The sequence below is a fragment of the Apodemus sylvaticus genome, chromosome 6 (genome assembly GCF_947179515.1).
Source record: "Apodemus sylvaticus chromosome 6, mApoSyl1.1, whole genome shotgun sequence".
Taxonomy (NCBI): Eukaryota; Metazoa; Chordata; class Mammalia; order Rodentia; family Muridae; genus Apodemus; species Apodemus sylvaticus.
In genome coordinates this window covers 38,653,462-38,674,878 of record NC_067477.1, presented here as the reverse complement: position 1 = coordinate 38,674,878, position 21,417 = coordinate 38,653,462, and the positions used below count along the sequence as shown (strand labels likewise).

The 21,417-nt window shown below is 36.9% G+C and overlaps 1 protein-coding gene across 6 annotated transcripts in view; it reads left to right on the top strand.

The window, feature by feature from the left end:
* Rbm25 (RNA binding motif protein 25) overlaps positions 1-16,994 on the top strand; it is a 49,401-nt gene extending 32,407 nt beyond the window's left edge. For all 6 annotated transcript variants that reach the window (XM_052185482.1, XM_052185483.1, XM_052185480.1 and 3 more), the window contains 9 exons: positions 2,304-2,514; positions 2,622-2,711; positions 5,747-5,820; positions 6,585-6,735; positions 8,687-9,011; positions 9,388-9,662; positions 10,458-10,556; positions 12,321-12,368; positions 14,918-16,994. In XM_052185482.1, coding sequence (XP_052041442.1) covers positions 2,304-2,514; positions 2,622-2,711; positions 5,747-5,820; positions 6,585-6,735; positions 8,687-9,011; positions 9,388-9,662; positions 10,458-10,556; positions 12,321-12,368; positions 14,918-15,010 — 1,366 coding nt within the window. In that variant the 3' untranslated portion in view covers positions 15,011-16,994. The remainder of the gene's footprint in view (positions 1-2,303; positions 2,515-2,621; positions 2,712-5,746; positions 5,821-6,584; positions 6,736-8,686; positions 9,012-9,387; positions 9,663-10,457; positions 10,557-12,320; positions 12,369-14,917) is intronic.
* The last annotated feature ends 4,423 nt before the right edge of the window (positions 16,995-21,417 follow it).

Below are 21,417 nucleotides of genomic sequence, written 5' to 3'. Positions count from 1 at the left end.
GGCATTCTATGAAATCAAACAATTCCTTTTTAAAAGTTATCCTTCAAAGCCAGGCCTGGTGGGGCACACCTTTAGTCCCAGCACTTTGGAGGCAGAAGTAGACAGATCTCTTGAGTTTGAACCCTGGTGTCTAGCAAATTCTAGGCCAATTGAGACTGTGCCTAAATGAGACCCTTTGTCAAAAACACATGCACAAGTACTAATGTTCATTATAGCATGTTGTCTTGTATACCTACATGGATTTATTTATCATTGGGCTATCATTGTATGTACATGTAAGTGTATTTTTTCTTAAATATTCATTTTTAATTGTGTATGTGTTTGTCTATATGCATGCAAGTAGAGTACCCTCAGAAGCTAGAAGGGGTGGATTCCCTGGGTTATAGGTAGTTGTAGGTTGTCTGATGTATCAGTAATAAAACTGGTCTTGTGCAAGTAGTAAGTATCCTTAAGTGCAGAACAGTCTGTATAGTTCTTGTAGTGTTGTTTTATTCTTAATTAGATATTCAACTTGTTTGTGTCTTTGGGGAGGAGGGATGTCTGATTTTTATGTAGTCTAGGTGGGCCCTGAACTCCTGAGTCTCTTACCTCAGCCTCATGAGTAGCTGTGGTTTAGGTATTGAGCTACCTAGAATATTTTTGTTTTTAATTTCCTTATATATAAGGTTTATGTAGTATATGTATCCTAGAGGTTGCAAAGTTCAGGAATGTGTTAAGATCATACCAAGACAAGAACAAATTGCTGGTATCAGAAATTTTGAGTGCTGTTGATGCACATAGTATGCCAACAGTCTCTTTGTTTCCCGAAATGTTTGTCAGAATCATATTCATATATAGTGAGTTAAAGTAACCTTTTTCAAACAAAAACAAAAATTTCTGTAGCAGTCTTACGTATCTCAGTCTGTTGCTGGTTCGTCGGTGTGTGTGTGTGTGTGTGTGTGTGTGTGTGTGTGTGTGTGTGTGTGTAGCCTTGAAATTTTCCCTGTCAAATACTGTCATAACGGGTATGGACCACTCCACTCTTGCCTGGCTCTAGATTGCCCTTCCCCCAAGATTTATTTATTTTTTATTTATTTTTCTGTGCATTGATTTTTTTTTTTCTGCATGTAAATGTCTGTGTGAGGGTGCTATATCCTCTGGAATTAGAGTTAATAGAGAGTTGTGGACTGCTGTGTAGGTGCTGGAATTTGAGCCTGGGTCCTCTGTAAGAACAGCCAGTGCTCTAATCTGACAAGCACCCTTAGAGTGTCTTTTTTGTTTGTTTGTTTTTTGTTTTTGTTTTTTTGGATTTGGCTTTTTCGAGACAGGGTTTCTCTGTATAGCCCTGGTTGTCCTGAAACTCACTCTGTAGACCAGGCTGGCCTCGAACTCAGAAATCTGCCTGCCTCTGCCTCCCAGAGTGCTGGGATTACAGGCGTGCGCCATCACTGCCTGGCCTAGAGTGTCTTTTTAACATGTTTGATTAGTCTTTCATATTTCATTTGGGAAAAAGCAGTATGCTCTCTCTCTCTCTCTCTCTCTCTCTCTTTCTTTCTTTTCTTTTTTTTTTTTTTTTTTGTTGTTGTTGTTGGTGGTGGCAGGTTCTCTCTAGAGACCTGTTGAAGACCAGGATGATCTGAAACGCACAGAGGTCAGCTTGGTATTGCTTTCCAGACATTTGGGATTAGAATTGTTTGCCACCATGCCTGGCAGTATTCTTTTTTTTTTTTTTTTAAGATTTATTTTTATTATATGTAAGTACACTGTAGCTATCTTCAGACACACCAGAAGAGGGCATCAGATCTTATTATGGATGGTTGTGAGCCAGCATATGGTTGCTGGGGTTTGAACTCAGAATCTCTGGAAGAGCAGTTCATGCTCTTAACCACTGAGCCATCTCTCCAGCCTCGCCTGGCAATATTCTTTTGTACAAAATTGTGTTATGATTAGGCACAGTTATTTTTTAGTCTTTTATGTAATCTTACATTGGGTTTTATGTTTGTTTTTTGTATGTATGTAATTGTTAGCATTGACTTCAGAATGCAACTTAGAACTTGTAGTTAGAATTTGAAATCTGTGGCTTTTTGTTTTAATTTCTACATTGGGATTAAAATGCAGGGCCTTGTTAATTTTAGAAAAAATGCCTTACTTAAATTTTACTCTTGATTCCCTACTCTATGTCCCTTTGAATATGGAGAAATTAACAATAGATTTTGACTTATTTGCATATTGATTTATCATACATGTTATAGTTTTCCTTGATTCCTAAAGAAAAAGAATAGAATGATGTGAAAGATGATATATTTCATGTTCTATTTCCATAGAGAAAAAAGCAGAGATCGTGAACGTGAACGGGAGCGGGAAAGAGAGAGAGAACGGGAACGGGAGCGGGAAAGAGAGAGAGAACGAGAGAGAGAGCGAGAGCGGGAAAGAGATAAAGACAAGAAAAGAGATAGAGAAGAGGATGAAGAAGATGCATACGAACGAAGAAAACTGGAGCGGAAACTGCGAGAGAAAGAGGCTGCTTATCAAGAGGTAAACTGAGGAAATGCTCTTTCTGAAAAGCATAGGTTACTTAGGATGGTGAGGCATGTTTTACAGAATCCTGTGTTAAAATTTAAATTTCTGAAACTTTTTCTTAGCGCCTAAAGAATTGGGAAATCAGAGAACGAAAGAAAACTAGAGAATATGAGAAGGAGGCAGAAAGAGAAGAAGAAAGAAGAAGAGAAATGGTGAGATTTTAGGTTTAAAAGGTGTCTTGTCAGAAACATTCAGTTTTACTGTCAAACAAATCCTTAAAAATGAATCAGCTTCTCAGAGTTTTGGTTTTCTTTTTTTTCTTTTTTTTTTTTTTTTTTTTTTTTTGAGGTAATCTCACTGTGTAGTTCAGACTGTCTTAGAATCACAGTGTAGACTAGGCTAGTTTTGAACTCAGAGCCATGGCCTGGATTTCTTATTCCAAATAATTTTGAGATAGACTCAGTATATATTTCTTCCTGCTTTTCAAATACTTGCTGTCCACTGATGAATGTTTGCATGGTATCAATCTACCCTAATGAGTTAGAGAACCTTAGCATTAATGTGACATCCTTTGGGTAAGATTGTAAAAACTTGTATAACTGGGAGAGTTCCCTGTAGCTACATAACAACTCATGAGTTCAATCTCCACTTCTAAGTTCTGAGTTAAATCAGCCAACCTGAGAGAGAGAAAATTGACACCCTCAAATTGTACCCTGATTTCCACATGTGCCTTGTGACATCCATAATACAAATAAATAAAATGCCATAAAGTTTTTCTTTAAAATAGCTATGAAAGTTGTTTAATTAGACAGTGTAGTTGTGTGATTTGTTGGAAGTCATTCTTTTGTAGGGAGCAATTGTTTATTTTTTGGTCTTTGGGTTTTTTGAGACAGGGTTTTTCTGTGTAGTTCATGGAACTTAATAGACCAGGCATGCCTTGAACTCACAGAGATCTACCTATCTATATGACCCAATGAGATTAAAGGTGTGTACCATTACCCCTTGGTTTGTTTTTGGTTTTAAGATCTATTCATTTTTATTTTATATTTTTGATGTATTGACTGCATATATGTCTGTGTGAGGGAGGCAGATCCTATGGAACTGGAATTAGAGACAGTTGTGTACTGCCGTATAGGAGCTGGGAAGTTAGTCTGGGTCCTCTGGAAGAGCTCTTAACTGCTGAGGCATTTTTTTTTTTCAGCCCTTTTGGCAATGTTGTAAGCAGAAGTATAATTTAGCACTTATCAAGTAGTTTTCTTATGCTACCATATTCTCTTCATATAGTCACAAAGTTAGATTTGTGTTTCATTTATACTGATAACTGTAAGCATGCACCAGTTGGCACAGTTTTTAAGCATAATGATAAAAATTGTTTCAGTAGTATGTTGCACATCTATAGAACTCATGCCTTTAATTCCAGCACTCCCAGCAGAAGAAGCAGACAGATCTCTGAATTCAAGACCACCCTGTATTAAGAAAACAAATTAAAAAGTGTGTGGTGTCTTTGTCAAAATGTAAATTTTATTTTATCTTTAATTTGTAAATTATCCATTCAAAACACTTCTTCAAGATGAGAACAAAGTGAGACTGTAGGAATTTTTAGAAGTAAAGAAAGGGTGCGTTATCTAGTGCATATGACATTTAGATAATGTGTTCTCTGAATCATAGATCCTTGTCAATAGAATTGTTTAAAATAGTTTTATTTGAATAAATTAATGTAGGATGAAAGCATCTATTTTGGAATTTAATTTTTTTCCTCCATGGAACAATTGGAATAGAATAATAGAGAATTAGGTTTAGAGTCAGACAATGTTGTGCTTCCTGTGAGCAAATCTGAAACCTTTCTACATACAGAGGCAGAGTTTCTCTGTTGCCCTGGTTCTCTAGAACTCATTCTGTAGACTAGGCTAGCCGTGACCTCAGTTTTATATACCTCTTCTTCCAGAGTACTGGCAGTAAAGGCATTCACCTCCACTGTCCAGTAAGAAGTACTTTTTTTTTTTTTTTTCTTTTTCGAGACAGGGTTTCTCTGTGTAGCCCTGGTTGTCCTGGAACTCACTCTGTAGACCAAGCTGGCCTCCAACTCAGAAATCCGCCTGCCTTTGTCTCCCAAATGCTAGGATTACAGGTGTGCGCCACCACTGCTCGGCAAGAAGTAGTTTCTTTAAAAAAAAAAATTTATTTGTGAACTTTTGGAAATTCCAATTACATAAGCTTTTTCTCGTGTTTAAGTATCAGATATGTTCAGTACAATTTAAAGTTTTCCAGAGTAATAAATGCATTGGGGTTAGTGTGTACCTCTATACCTAGATTTTGAACATTGATACATAGAATACTCAGCAAACCTTTCATTTATTTGAATGCTTACCATATCAAAGCTTAGTGCCTTGGGATGGACCATAGAAAAGTGATTGATCATAATTTTGAAACAAGAAAATTCAATTTTTAAATTTTTAATTTTACAATTGGTGTAAAGAAATGTGTATGATATGTTAGAGTTAAATTCACAATGTTTTAGAAGTATTACATAAGAATGTTTATTGTGCTTTAGGAAGTAATTACTAAGGAATAGATCGATGGTTCCTTTGGATGTCTGTTACAAGTCTTTATATCGAGGAAGCTAAAAGGTGTTAAAAGATTATTAAGTCAGAAACCATTATCTGCTTTACATATAGATATGAAATCCTTTAAAGTGTTTAGATGTAAGCCATAAAAAACAAAGTTTTTAAATATACCAGGTTGATTTGAATTCCAAAAATAAGATTTTGTTTATCTTCCAAGTTTATTAACCATTTAATTTAAAGTGGATAGAGTTCTGGATAGAGAAAATGTTTTTTACAAATGGTAGCTATACCTTTATAATATATAAACATGATTTAGATCTAAACCCTGCATATTACTTACATTTAACGTAGTCTACCCAATGAAAATTAGGTTGCTTTTGTTAGTGTATACATAAGGGAACATTGTTTTGTTTCCCAGTATGTCTGGCATTTTTATTGGAAAAGAATATATTTTGGGAATTACATTCAGGGGTATTTTGTATTCCTGTATATGTGGATGTTTATCATGTCTCAGTCATGTCCTAATGCTGACTTTTAAAAAAGTTTTATATGATGCCTATTTCATATATGAAGTAATGAGAATTATAAAATTTTAAGCTCTATGAATATTTCCTAAGAAAGGGAAAGGCAGTAATCTGACTCTTACTTGAGGTTTATATATGTTGTCCTTCATTTCTGCAAAGGCTAAAGAGGCTAAACGACTAAAAGAATTCCTAGAAGATTATGATGATGATAGAGATGACCCAAAGTACTACAGGTAAGTAAGCATGAGCTGATGGGCTGTTTGTGAATGTGGGAATATCGGGTGTGCTTAGCTATTAGAATCAATAATTTTAGTGTCTTTACAGGAGAGCCCATAATGGAGGGTCATTTTATATCAAGTTACACCTTTTAACTATTTAGTTTGCTCAGGAATTTGTCTTCCATGTTTTCATAAGTGTTCCGCCTGATACTCACCTGATATCATCTCCTTATTGATAAATAAATGTAAACTTATGAATTGAGTCACTTTATCTTTATTGTACTGGATGATCTGTTTTACTGTATAGTTCCCACCTACTATTTTCTTTTGATTTCTGGGTTTAAAGTCATGCACATCATAGCCAGTTGTTTTTGCAGGGTGATCATCCTCACACAATGGTATACATTCATCTGTATTGTCTGAGTTACACCTTTATCCCCTAAAGTCTATTAGCAATTGGCGTATAGTCTTCATACTTTACATCTGAAAAAAATACAATTAAGTGTTGAGTCTTCAGTTTGGAATAGGCACAAAACAGCTGTCTTACCCTTGGAAGTTATCTTTGGGTTGTTAGACACATTAACATGATTTTTCAAAATAAAATAACACCTCTGTGCTTACTTGTATCAGATTAATGTTGCCAACACACAGCCTTGGATGTTTCACTGAGTCTTAGCACTCACTTATTTGATTCCTAGTATTGAGGAAAGGCTCTGTTGTGGACAGTCTGTGTACTAGACAATGGTCTGATCACTAAATGCATCCTATTAACTTTACAGGGGTAGTGCTCTTCAGAAACGGTTGCGTGATAGGGAAAAAGAAATGGAAGCTGACGAACGAGACAGGAAGAGAGAGAAGGAAGAACTTGAGGAAATCAGGCAACGCTTACTAGCAGAAGGCCATCCAGATCCAGATGCAGAGCTCCAAAGGGTGAGCTATTATAACATCTGAAATTTAGTTTTAAGTTACTTTATCATTTAAAAGTCAGCTATGATATATAGTTTGTTGATAAAGGGATTACACTATACGCCCTTTTGAACTTGATAATGCTATTATTTGGAAGATTATTAGTATTTGTTATTTTTAGTACAGAAATCAATCTTCAATCAATCTTAAGTGAACTCACAACTTTGTACATGTATGTTTGGGGAATACTTTAATGGTGGTGCATATGTACAAGCCGGAAGTCAGTCTCTATTGATATAGTCCACAGAAGCAGTTCACTGTGGTTTTTTTGAAACAGTTCTTTCAATGTTATGCTGGCAGGCTAGGAATTTGCCTCTTACCACATTGCTTCATTTGTCATTTCTTGAGCATTTGCTTCATTGAATGTAGTAGGCACTAGAAATCAGCTGCATGTCCTCAAGTTTGTATAGCTGTCATTTAACCAACTGAACTACTTCCCAGCACCTCAAATTCATACCTCATTTGTAAATGTCTTACACATCAAATGGTGACCATCTTTTAATATAATGTAGACAGCAAGGTGTATTTACAATTTCATTTGATTGTAGTAACTTATTACATGTAAATATATGTACCACAGTTGTGCTTGTTGCCCTTAAAGGTCAGAACTTCCGAAACTGGAGTGACAAATGTTCTGGGAATTGAACCTGGATTCTCTTCAAGAACAGCAAATGCTCTTTATCACTTGAGCTTTTATTTATGTATTTATTTATCTATTTATTGGTTTATTGGTTTATTGTTTTTTTGAGATAGGGTTTCTCTGTGTAGCCTTGGATGTCCTGGAACTTACTCTGTAGACCAGGCTGGCCTCGAACTCACAAATAAGTCTGCCTCTACTTCCCAAGTACTGGGATTAAAGGCATGCACCACCACTGTCTGGCTGAGCTGTCTTTTCAACCCAATAGCTTGTCATATATATAAACAGAATAGATTATACAGTGCTCTTTTTGTTGTTGTTTTAAAGTATACTTACATAGAATAAATAAATAAATGAATAAATAAATAAATGTATGCTGTAGCCACATTGTACACACCAGAAGAGGGTGTCAGGTCTCATTACCGATGCTTGTGAGCCACCATGTGGTTGCTGGGATTTGAACTCAGGACCTTTGGAACAGCAGTCATATCTCCAGCCCTGAACAGTGCTCTTATTTTTGCATTTAAGAACTGTCATTTTAAAAACACTTTCAGTTCTTCTGTCGTCTATGAGTTTTCATAATTTTACATGTTATATGCCTCAAAAAAAAAAGCCATATCTTTTCATGTTCCTTTTTTGTTATTGCTGACTGGGTGTTGAATCCTCTGGGACCTGAGTTATAGACAGTTGTCAGCTGTAGCTTTGTGGGATCAAGTCCTTTGGCAGAGCAACCAACGCTTTTAACCTCTGAACCACCTCCCTTATTCCTAGTGCTTAGTTATTAATTTAATTTGGGGTTGAGGAGATAGAATTGAGCCCACTGGTTAGCTTAATCAACTACTTTACATAAGATATGTGTAAAGGAAGCCCAGCAGTAATGGGGCACACCTTTAATCCCAGCATTCGGGAGGCAGAGGTAGGTGAATCCCTGAGTTCAGAGTCAACCTGATCTACAGAGTAAATTCCAGGACACAGAGACCCTGTCTCCAAAAAAAAAAAAAAAACCAAATGAACAAAACAAAAATATATAAAGCAAAGGAAAGAATGAGTCTTTTTTGGGGGTGGGGGGTTGGGTTTTTTTTTTTTTTTTTTTTGAGGCAAGGTTTCTCTGTGTAGCCCTGGCTGTCCTGAAATTCACTCTGTAGACCAGGCTGGTCTCCAACTCAGAAATCCGCCTGCCTCTACCTCCCGAGTGCTGGGAGTACAGGCGTGCGCCACCATCGCCAGACAAGAATTAGTCTTTTCTAAAGTCAACTAAGTAGTGTTTTTTGGTTACAGATGGAGCAAGAAGCTGAGAGGCGCAGGCAACCGCAAATAAAGCAAGAGCCAGAATCAGAGGAAGAAGAAGAAGAAAAGCAAGAAAAAGAAGAGAAACGAGAGGAGCCTGTGGAAGAGGAAGAAGAGCCAGAGCAAAAGCCTTGTCTCAAACCAACTTTGAGACCTATCAGCTCTGCTCCATCTGTGTCCTCTGCCAGTGGCAATGCAACACCCAACACTCCTGGCGATGAGTCTCCTTGTGGTATTATTATTCCTCATGAAAACTCACCAGATCAGCAGCAGCCTGAGGAGCATAGGCCAAAAATAGGACTAAGTCTTAAATTGGGTATGTCAGCATTGCCTTTTCTTTTCCTTTCCTCCCATGTCCCAATAAGTTTGTTTGTAAGGACGAAACTATCTGTATAGTATATCCATCGTAGGTAGATAGCAAAGTATTCAACAATGCCTTTCTAGCTCACAATTGTTTTCATAGTTCTACTAGTGCTCCTATATCTCCAGCTGCCTCCAGTTCTGAGAAGAAGTGAAAAGTTAAATTTTCTAGCACTTGTGAGTAGAGAGTTATTACTTTTTTTTTTTTTTACAGTTGGGATCTTTCTCAGAGAATTGTGGAAATATGTTTGCACCTTTTGAGGGATGGTGGGCTGTCAGATTTAGCATTTGAAAATGATGTTTTCATACTAAGATAGTGCTTTTAACTATAGGTGCTTCCAATAGTCCTGGCCAACCCAATTCAGTGAAGAGAAAGAAACTACCTGTAGATAGTGTCTTTAACAAATTCGAGGATGAAGACAGTGATGATGTGCCCCGGAAAAGGAAACTGGTTCCCCTGGATTACGGTGAAGATGATAAAAATGCCACCAAAGGCACCGTAAACACCGAAGAAAAGCGCAAACACATTAAGAGTCTCATTGAGAAAATTCCCACAGCCAAACCAGAGCTCTTTGCCTATCCTTTGGATTGGTCTATTGTGGATTCTGTGAGTAGCACACTACATGTCAGAATGTCTGCGTTTTTGGTGTAATATACAGTCTTATTTGGTTTTAGCAATAGCAGATAAGATGTACTTATTCATCACACCCAGAATAATTAATGAGTTGAGATTTGAAAAATGATTAGCTTTATATATTGTTTCACAATGTATGTATTATTTTTTCCCTGCATTCTGCCCTTCATTATCTAATACTACCTTTTAAAATCTTTCTTGTTAAATGTTCTGTACACTGAATAACTTAATAGTCTTTACACACATACACACAATAAATGACATATGAGCAAGAAAATGTCAATTTTTTTTCTTTCTGAATTTGTGTAACCTCAATGTTTCATGGCTAAACTCATCCATTTTCCTGTGAGTTTCATAATTTTATTTTTCTTTATACAGTTTTTAAACGTGTACCATATTTTTAATATCCATTTGTCTGTTGATGGATATCTTGGTTGGTTCATCCTTCTTTCTGTAGTAAATAGAGCAGCAAAACCATGGAGGTTCAAATGCCTGTTTGGTATAGTTTTTATGGGTATATCATAGGTATATAATACTGTGTCATGGTAATTCTGTTTATCTGTTTGTTTATTTTTGAGCAGTTTCTTAAAATGTAACTGGCCTAGAGCTCACAGAGATCTGCTGGGCTCTTGTTTTTCCTGAGTGCTGGATAGAAAGTCTGTGCCCCTACAACTTTACTTATTTTAGTCTTAAAATTAATGAGTTTTGTGTGAGTAGAATAGAAAATATCAGTTCTTTAGTTATTTATAACTAGGCTTTGCTTTGCAGATACTGATGGAACGCAGAATCCGGCCGTGGATCAATAAGAAAATCATAGAATACATAGGTGAAGAAGAAGCTACATTAGTTGATTTTGTTTGTTCTAAGGTTGGTCTCTTTTCTCCTTCTACACAAAATTTAGTTCTGACACTTCTTAAAATAAAAAGTTTGAGTGCTTAATTCAGTTTTAATTAAGTGACCCAATGTTTGAAGTAAACCTCCTATCCCAATGTCAGACCTATCATACCACAGCTTTGATTCATAATCAGGGAGGACTGAATTGGTATCTTGTGAACTGTGTTTTCTTTCCATTTCTATAGCAAATGCCATGCTACCTTTCTGTCTAGGATTTGAATTTTGCAGAGATGGAAATTAGTCAGTTTCATTGGTAGTCACCTATCTCTGCAGTAGTCTTGTCATTAATAGTGTTTTGCATGTACTAATTAGAGTTTTTGACAGATACAATGTTTGGGTTTTATGATAGTTTTTCTAATTTTAACTTGGTAACAGTGTTCGGGTATACAAGTCACAAATATTATCCTTACTACATATATATATATATATATATATATATATATAAAGAAATTGAACCTTATGAAAAGGTTGTACCTTAGCCATTATTGTACAATGTATAAGGGCATTTTAAATTCTATGGGCTATTTTAGTTTTTTCTTTGGATACAGTTTCCTATGGCCCAGCCTGTCCTTGAACTTGCTTTTTATAGCATTACTTGCCTTAGCATTAGGGAGGCAGACAAATCTCTCAGGTTCCAAGCCTGCCAGAGCCACACAGTCAAATCCTGTCTGAGCTAGAACAGACTCCCCGGACACTGGAAAGATATCCCTTAGAGGTTACACTTAGAAGATACACTTAGAGGTTTGTATCTTCATTTTGTTTCTTTATAACGTAAGTTAATTGTTTCTCTTTAGGTCATGGCACATAGTTCATCCACTTCCTGAGTACTGGAACATTTAATGGCATGTACAACCAGTACATCAGACCATCATCTAACTGTGTATACTCTAGTGTGTTTCCAAAGCAGAGTTTCTTTTTATTAATATAATAAAAACAGTTGGTTATTATAGTGGAACTACCATATTCCTATTCTTCCACTTTGAAGAACGGAAGTGCCTGTAATGGTATAAATACACCATTCTGCCATTTTGGAGAGCAAATATTGGCTGACTTCTTTATTTTTAATGATTATACCATTAAGGCATAGGTAGCCATGCTGGACTTTATTTCTAGCCCTTTAATATCTTTAATTCTAGCACTGGGCTCAATGAGTTCAAGGCTGCTGTGGTCTACAGAGTGATTTTCAGTCAGTGCTACAGAGTGGAACCCAAATGTGGCAGATTCAGTAATCCTAGCACTTGGGAGTCTGAGGCAAAGGATCAGAAGTTTGCGGTCACCCTAAGTTACATAGCATACTGGGGTTGGGTGAGAAGCAACTTATAACCAGGTGTGGTGTCTCACACACCTCACCTCTATCCCAGCATTCAGGGAAAGGCAGGGGCCATCAAGGCCAGTCTGGTCTACAGAGTGAGTTCCAGGACAGCCGGAGCTACACCAGAAGACCCACATAGAAAAATAAAAATAGTGTTAAAAATATAGCATGGAAGTAACGATTAACTTGTCTTTAGTTATCAAAGTCCCAGGATAAAAAGCGAATAGAGCTTTTTATAACGTTACTTGCCTTAGCATTAGGGAGGCAGACAAATCTCTCAGGTTCCAAGCCTGCCAGAGCCGCACAGTCAAATCCTGTCTCAGAGTAGAGCAGACTCCCCAGGCATAGGAAAGATATCCCTGCTACTTAGAGGTTTGTATCTTCATTTTCTTTCTTTATAACATAAGTTAATTGTTTCTTTTTAGGTTATGGCACATAGTTCACCACAGAGCATTTTAGACGATGTCGCCATGGTAAGTTAGACGAACAGTATTACTTTAATATCTATGTGACCAAATTACTTTATAAATTTAATGCATTTTCTGGTGTTATTTTAATTAAAATTTTAATATGATGGTAAAGATATCAGCAGAAATTTATAATTACCATGTATCAATTGATTTGATGTTTTGAGACAGGTCTTAGCCCAGGCTAGTCTAGAACTCAAAGCTGATCTCTAGACTGAGCGTCCAGGTATTGCAGGTATATGCCCCTGTTGTTTCTGGAGATGTGAAACATTTAAAAGTTGATCTTGATTTTTTTTTGATCTCCCTCCCCCATTTATTAATAAAGATTGAACCATATGTTTCCATTATATGTTTGGTAACACTAAGTACTGATAAAAGCAGTAGGCCTATACAAAACTGGGCAATGGATACACAGATACTGAACCTTGCTGTCCTTGCTATTAAGGTGTGTGCTGTCACTGCGGAGGACTATGGCATCTACTGCTTGTGAGTCAGCGAAGGGAATACACCATAGGAATTCCTCTGAGACATTCACGTTGCACAACTTATGGGGGTCAACCATGCTGAAAAATCAAATTCCTAATTACATTTGATTTTTATATTAGGGTCTGTGGTTATTTAGCATTGTAATTTTATAAGCAGAAGGAGAGGAGGAGTTGGCATTTTAAATAAAATTATTGCAAGAAATACAAGGGTAGTTATGAAGAGAAGAACTAAATTTGAATAGAACTGCTCATTGGAGTGAATTAAGGACTGGTAAGCCAATGAATTGTTAGGGATTAGTTAGAGTTTAGCAACTGGAAAAAGATTATTAACAGAGTAAAAAGGTAAGAAAGTAGAGATGGGCATGGAATTGCACATCTTCGTCCCAGAATTAAGAATCAGAGGCAGGTATATGTTCTACTTAGTGAGACCCTGTCTCAGGAAATAACAGAAAATTAGTTTGTTAGTCCCAGTGATAGCCAGTGTGTATCCTAGCCTTGGGAATTCTGAAGAGCATTGAGACATGGAGTAGAAAAAAATACTGGAGCTTGGTGTCAACACCATGGCATATGTGTTTTCTTTTTTTTCTCTTAATTATTTTATTCATATGAGTACACTGTAGCTGTCTTCAGACACACCAGCAGAGGGCATCAGATCCCATTACAGATGGTGTTGAGCCACCCTGTGGTTGCTGGGAGTTGAACTCAGGACCTCTGGAAGAGAAGTCAGTGCTCTTAACCACTGAGCCATCTCTCCAGCCCCAGCAAATATGTTGTTACACCAGACAAATAAACATATAGGTAATTTTGTTTTTAAATGCTTTTTATAAAAAGCTTTCATGGTGCGTGGTACATGTGGATTAACTTCTTGTGGTCAAGTATGATGCTTTGCAACCAACTTAGTAGAAGTGTGCTCAAGCAGAGGTACACACTTTGTAGACCAGGCACCCACAAAGAAAACCTATTGTTTCCTGAAAGTGCTTACTGCTTAAGCATGGGTTCTCTGCCCCAGACCTACTTAAAATGCTGAGTGTGCTGGTGTGCAGTCCCAGAGTTAGGGAGGAAAAGACAGATACTGGAACTCGCTTCATACCCTTTCCTAATTGGTAAGTGCCCCAGCTTACCAATTGCCTGGCTCACAGCTATCTGTAATGGGATCTGATACTCTCTTCTGATGTGTCTGAAGATAGCTACAGCGTACTTATATACATATAATAAATAAATCTTTTTTTAAATGATGGTTGTATATTTAATTTCTCCATAAATAACTTCTGGTTTGTTTGTTTGTTTTTGTTTTTGGAGACTTTCTCTGTGTAGCCCTGGCTGACGTGAAATGCACCGTAGGCCAGGCTGGCCTCAAAAAGATCTGCCTGCCTCTACCTCCCAAGTACTGGGTATACAGGCATAAGCCACCACTTCCTGTGCTTTCTAAATTATTCAGTGTAGTGAGCTTTTGCTTTACTTATAAAGTAGTTTGTCTAGATATGTATGAACTTAATATCTATAAAACTAATATCAAAGTAAAAGAAAAAAGTTGTATTCCAACACTATGGAGTAGAATTAGTGCACAGTCCTGTAAGGTGGAGGGAGGAGCTCCTGGTTATCTTCACGTTCATGTAAGTTTAGGTCAGGCCTAGCCGTGTGTCTCAAATCACATCAGTAAAAAAACAAATAGTATATTGAAATTAGTATTTAGTAAGTAATCGAATTTGGCTGAATCATTATCTTTCTTTGTACCTTAAAAATTGTGTTTATTTTCATACTGGACAATTGTTCTTTTAAGTCATTATGTTGATTGTTTTTGTAAGTTTAGGTCAGGCCTAGCCGTGTGTCTCAAATCACATCAGTAAAAAAACAAATAGTATATTGAAATTAGTATTTAGTAAGTAATCGAATTTGGCTGAATCATTATCTTTCTTTGTACCTTAAAAATTGTGTTTATTTTCATACTGGACAATTGTTCTTTTAAGTCATTATGTTGATTGTTTTTGGTGGGTGGCAATTTCTTTGTATGTTACTGTTTTAATATACTAATAATTATCTTTACAAGTGTTTCTGTCTTTTATCTTCTAGGTACTAGATGAAGAAGCAGAAGTTTTTATAGTCAAAATGTGGAGATTGTTGATATATGAAACAGAAGCCAAGAAAATTGGTCTTGTGAAGTAAAACTTTTTACATTCAGAGTTACATTTCAGATTTCTTCTTTCACACCCTTCAAAGGACTTTGAATTTTCTGTGTCTTCAAAGACATTTGTGAGATCTGTAATTTTTTTAATGTAGAAAATGTGAATTCTTTTGTCCTCTAATTTGTTGATTCTCTGTGTACTCCCTTGGTTGTAAAGCCATCGGTGTCCTTGGTTCTCTTTATGCTCACCAGGCACAGACTCCTGCAGCCGCTGTACACAGCCTATCTGACAGAATCCTGTCCTTGTAAATATTAAAATGGCTCCCCAATTCTTTTGCAGAATTTTACTTAATATTAAAACTGTATTGTATAGGCGCCAACATGAATAAGTTGAATACTAGTCATACCCATTACAGCCACATCCCTTTTTCCCTTATCAGAAATGGCAAGCCCTTGTAAAGGCATGGAGTTTAAAATTAGAGTGCAAAACCTTGCAGACAGTTCCCTCCTAATGTATCTCTGTATTAATGTGTTTATGTGAATGTATGTATAAAAGTCTTTTTTAAAATTTTTTTGGTGGGCTCCCTTAAACATTTTGTAATTCATCAGTACACTCATAAAGGAAAAGTGGTAATTGTGCCAGCCTAAATAACTAGGACAATTATGGGCTGTTTCCCAGAGCCTGGTACTCTGCAGTGGACAGCACTCTGCTGAGCAGCTCAGTGCTCTTCTGCAAATAGGATGACACATCACAATCTATCCCTCCCCTGATTTGATGGCCCAGAATTGAAGCAAAGTCTAAAGTTCTCAAGCATTTGACTCAATACATTTTCAACTTAATTGTCTTCATTTAATTTTGGTGTATTCATTTAGATAAAACAATTCCAAAAGTATAAGGGAGGGGAGGAGCTCACCTTTTTAAAACAAATGACTAGGGATTACCTCAGTGGGAGAGCTTAATGCTTAGCATGAAAGAGGGCCTGGGTTCTGTTCCCAGCGCCAATAAATAAGTAAATAAGGTAAGTTTACAAAAGAAATTTGACAAAACATAATAGTAATTCACCATGGTAGTTAAATGTTTACATCTTTCTTCCAAAGATACATCATTCAAGACACATTGAAGACATTTTTTTCTCACAAAATTTATTACTGGTCATCAAGCTTTAACTGTGTTGGTGGCAGGAAATCCTTGGGCTTTATTAGTAATTCAGAAGATCACTTGAGGCAAAATTTATTTGAAAAGTACCAATCTAAACAGCTCTGTCAACAAATTAGGTGTGGCTGCTGCCATGTTTGCTTATTCAAAAGATAAAGACTGGGTTGTTAGAATAATGTAACTGTGAGCTTGAGTTACTAGGGTTTTTGTTTTGTATTTTTTTTAAACATTTGAGAGGACATCCAAAACACTGTTCTTAATGTCTTACCTTGATATGGCTTCATTATGTAAATATTTCAGTTATTAAAAATGTATATATTTGATCTTGGAGATGCTTTCTTTGAGTCTTGTAAATAAATGACATTATGTTATAATTGTGTAGTGCATATACTAGAAAATAACCTGAAAAGATGAGCTCAGGTTTTTAGAGGAATTTTTATGGTATCAGAAGATCAAAGGGACTACCTTATTGTAGATGAGGCTACTGTATAGCTACCTCTACGTAGTGTTGATTATATTTTTAAGTTATGATTTCTCAAGGAAACATTCCAGAAAAATGATGCTTAACTATAAATTTAAACTTTTTTTAATTTCAGATTCAAACACCATACCATGACTTTGTTTAAGCAATTTGTTTTTCTGTCTTTTAAACACATCGAGCATTTGCTTTGACCTTGTGCAAGGGTTTTTTGTTCATCTGTTTGTTTTTTGTTAGCTTTGATTTGGTTTTTGGAAACAGGGCTTCTGTGTGTAACACAGCCCTGGCTGTCCTGGAACTCCCTCTGTAGACGAGGCTTGCCTTGAATTTATAGAGAGCTACCTACCTCGGCTCCTAGTGCAGAAATTAAAATCATGTACCATCAACTCTGGTCCGTGCTCAGGTTTTTTCATTAGCTAATATTGCCATACAGTTTTATTCGAGCAGTTTTACTTTTCCTTACTAGTCTCTCAGGTACTGTAAAAACTAGAGATGATGATGATGATGATGTTATCTTTTAGGCGTGTGTGTGTGTGTGTGTGTGTGTGTGTGTGTGTGTGTGTGTGTGTGTATCCCTTATACTGGAAAGCACCTCCCTCTCAAGTTTAACACCGTTTGAACAGAGCTGGGATCATCATTTGTGTTGCAGAAAAGATGGTACAGTTAACAGTTCTGTATCCTTTCAACTAGCTTTTGTCACTGGAAGCTTACTTGCATATACTTCTCAGTTTTTATCATAGATCTATGCATTCTTTCCTGTTAGGAAACAGGATATTTATATGGTACTGCTTATTTTAAGTGATAAAACCACATGAAGGCCTTAAAACTAAATGCTTTTAAGTATGTTAGAACAGGAATAGTTACAATGTTTATGACAGTTTTTTCTCACATTTTAATGGGCACCTTTGTCAGCTGCTGTGTCTTGTTAAAATGCCCAAGTGATGCAGTAGGGTAGGTAATACCTGAGATTTTACAACTACCAGGTTTTAAAGAGAATACCATTTTTGTTATTTTTTGAGACATCTTTTCAATCTAGTTTAGGGTGTCTTGGATCTTACTATATCACAGACTGCTTCCTTCAATTGCAATTCAAAGAGTTGGGTTACAGATGTTCAAATATGCTTGAGAAAAAGACTTAGCTATGCACAGTGTCTTCTAGTGAGCATCAAAGTGACCTCCAAAACAGTGCCCTAGAACACTGCTGACACGCTAAGCTTTATCCCAGCTCTTCCCTGACGTGGTTCTTTAAAAGTTTATTTGAACTATCATAGTGTTCAGTGTAGTTATATATACTATAAATTAATAGCAAGTAATAATATTTTCTTCACAGTAAAATTTTAAATAATCTGGTATATCAGCACAGGTAGATTAACACAGGCTTGAGCCAGAATAGATACTTGTATTTTCTTCAACTACCATGAAAATAAAATCGCAAATACATATAAGTAGCCATCCAATGTTTATGAGGTTTATCCAACTTGATGTGCAGGTCTGTGCCTGCAATAACGGTTTTTTTTTTTTAATTTATTTTTTTGTTTGTTTTTGTTTTTTGTTTTTTGTTCTTTTTTTTTTTAATTTTTTTTATTTCTTTATTATATGTAAGTACACTGTAGCTGTCTTCAGACACCCCAGAAGAGGGCCTCAGATCTTGTTAGAGATGGCTGTGAGCCACCATATGGTTGCTGGGATTTGAACTCATGACCTTTGGAAGAGCAGTCGGTGCCCTTAACCACTGAGCCATCTCTCCAGCCTGCAATAACGGTTTTTATGTCAGAATAGTTAACAGATTTTTCTGGTTTTAGTTCAGCTTTATCTGTTTGCATTTTCGAGCATGCCTTCTTCAAAGATTTATTTGCTTTTATTTTTGAGAGACCAGGTGTACTTCCTTGCCCTGCCCTATGTGAGTCTTGAAGTGACCAATTTAAAATTTAAAATTAGTTAGAAATACCCATCAAATAAATGAATAAAAACAAGAATGAGAAAAATTTTTCTCAAGCAGTGTTTTTAAATTATTTGCTACATTACTTATTAGTTGGATTGATTAGTTGACAGTTGAATTGTGTAGTAGCCAAGCCCTCTTGTTTCCTCTCATTCTGTGAGGGAGTGTTTTTCTCTGGCGGTCTTGGAGCATCCTACTCACAGATAGATACCCTGCCTCTGTGGGTGCCGGGATTAGAAGCATGGAACCTTGCCATCTTAAGTCTGCTTTTCATGGATATTCATTTTATTAAAGTCCTTTCATCTCCGTTTTCCTCCCTGCTTCTTTCTTCTCTTCTGGTCTTTACCTGTTTGCCCTTGGAGCTCAGTTGTAGAACTCAGGTTAGTCATTTGCGGTCCCCCGCCCTCCCCCCCTTCAAAAATACTAAGAAACAAGCCAGACAATACTCAGATTCCTTTGTTGTTAAGATTTATATTACGTATATGAATATATACCAGAAGAGGCCACCAGATCCCATTACCGATGGTTGTGAGCCACTGTGAAATTGCTGGGAATTGAACTCAGGACCTCTGGAAGAGCAGTCAGACCTCTAAACTGCTGGGCCGTCTCTCTAGCCCCCTCAGATTACTTTTTTGATAACAAAAGGGAAAATGTATAGTTTATCAGCTTTTATTTTTCCTGGCAGCTTTACCTTGTTGGTAGTTGTACCCAATTACAGAAAACAAGGAAATTAAGAATTTATGAGAAAACATACTTTGATTTCTTTTGGATGAGTATGTTTCTAGGCAATATTCTAAATGCAAGCATTCTGTAGGAAATCATAAGTTTTTGTGAGTAAAAGTGAATTATAATCATATGCAAATGTCACCTACCTTGGAGTCATTGGTAGTAAGACCTCACTTAGTTTACTAGGCCCTGGCTTTTAGTGTCTTCATTTCTAGTCTTGCAGGCCCCTCTCCTATGTAGTCCTTTCAGGTCCTTGACATTTCCTGGTTCACTCCTCGTGCTACTGGGTTTTTTCATCTGCCTGTTATTTATTACTCATAACACTATTCCTGTTGCCAAGTTTTGAATGATGGGAAAAATAAATGCGACACTAAAGAGAGAGATTTTCAGTATTCTTTGGTACTGTTTGGTCATTCTTAGGTGTCAGTGTTTCTAGACCCTCAATATTACATTACATGGGAAAATAGAACATTATTTAATATGTGTCCTTCAAATGTTTCAGGTCTCATTCTAATGGTTGGAAGAGTGTGTGCCTGGATATTTACATGGGTACCTGAATGGGATACATCAGTTCCTCTTGGGACTCTAAGCATTGGCTGTCTGATAGTCACTGGTGGTTAATGTTTAATCGCCTTTGCTCTTCCCAGGTGTCGGTCTTCCCATGTCTTTAGTGTGTGTAGGGTGTTTCTATCCCTCAAGAGGAATATAGGAAACAAGTATCTGTAGTTTATTCAGTTCCTGTTTAACCCCACCCCCCTTTTGAGGGTTTGTTTACTTTTTACAAGTCTCTTCCAACACTGAGTGTAAGTACAACTGCCATTTTGTCCAGTAGACAATTCTCTTGCACATAGCTTTTATCCACGAGCCTTAAATCTAGGTGAACTGTGATTTGTTGCAGGACATTGAGCTTTTTTATTTTTACGTACCGGTACTCCATGAACATCTTTGCACAAAAATGTTTATGTTGAAATTCGTTTTATGTATACTTTACAGTATTTGCCATTCTACCAAATAGATCACAATTAATGAAGTTTGCAAATGGCTTTCAGTCTATACTTGTTTAGCAAGTGAAATTGAGCTTGTTCTGTGTGGTCTACACGGTTTTCTGCATTTTCCCCATATAGGCAAATGATTGAGGGAAAACTCCAGAAGGACATGAAATTAGGGTATGCGCTATGTCTCCTCAGCTGCCATCCTGCTGGTGGAAAAGACTAAAGTACACAAATTTTATGTATGAAAATAATGAAGTCTGAGTATATTGAAGCACGGTTGAGATTGTTGGAATGAAAATGGAGATGGATGCTTTATTAGATCAAGGCCTTCTGGGAAATAGAAAAAAGTAATTGACACTGTGTATCTCAGCTTGACCTGTAATTTGCTAGGGTTCCCAGTCCCGTTTCTTCTCACTGTCCTGAGTATTATGATTACAGATACAATTCCATCCCGATGCGTTTGTTTGGGGTGGGGGTAGAACCTAGTTCCTTGTTAAGTTCCTCGCTAAGCACACTTTGTCCGTTTTCTGGTTATTTGGGATTATGAATAATTTCTGTTACTTTTTACCTAAAATGTGTGGTGTGTTGCTGATAATTGTCTCTACAACTAAGTAAAATTTGAGGGCTGTAAAAATCAAGATAGGAAACATTCATTGTTTTCCAGAAGCTTGCTATCTAGGAAGACTTTCAGACTTGTAACCTAGACTATTAGTTTCTCAGGTTCTGTTTACCCACAATCGCTTTTGGTTTATTGAAGGCACAAACTAAGTTATATCCGTTTTGAGGAACTGTTCAAATAAGTACTAAGGCAAACTGGGAAGTTTTGGATTTAAAATGTCACTACAAAGGGAGGCATGGTGTTCCTACACATATGGAAACCATATAAAAAGGTTCAAGGCCATCCTTTCCTACAAGGTTTGCTTGATCCCCGCAGGGAACGCACGAACCATAGTCTCAACCAAAAACAAGGGAAAATAACACCTGTAGACGGGAGAACTCTCCACTCGCCTCCAGCCCTAGAGAGGCCTCAGATAGTTCCTTAGATCTATCCAAGTGAATAAGGCCAGCTGCAGCCCCCAACCCTCGCGGCCTGCGCGCGCCGCCGGAAGCTCCGTCCCCTCCCGGGTCTAGGGGCCAACGTCGCCGGGGCCGGAAAT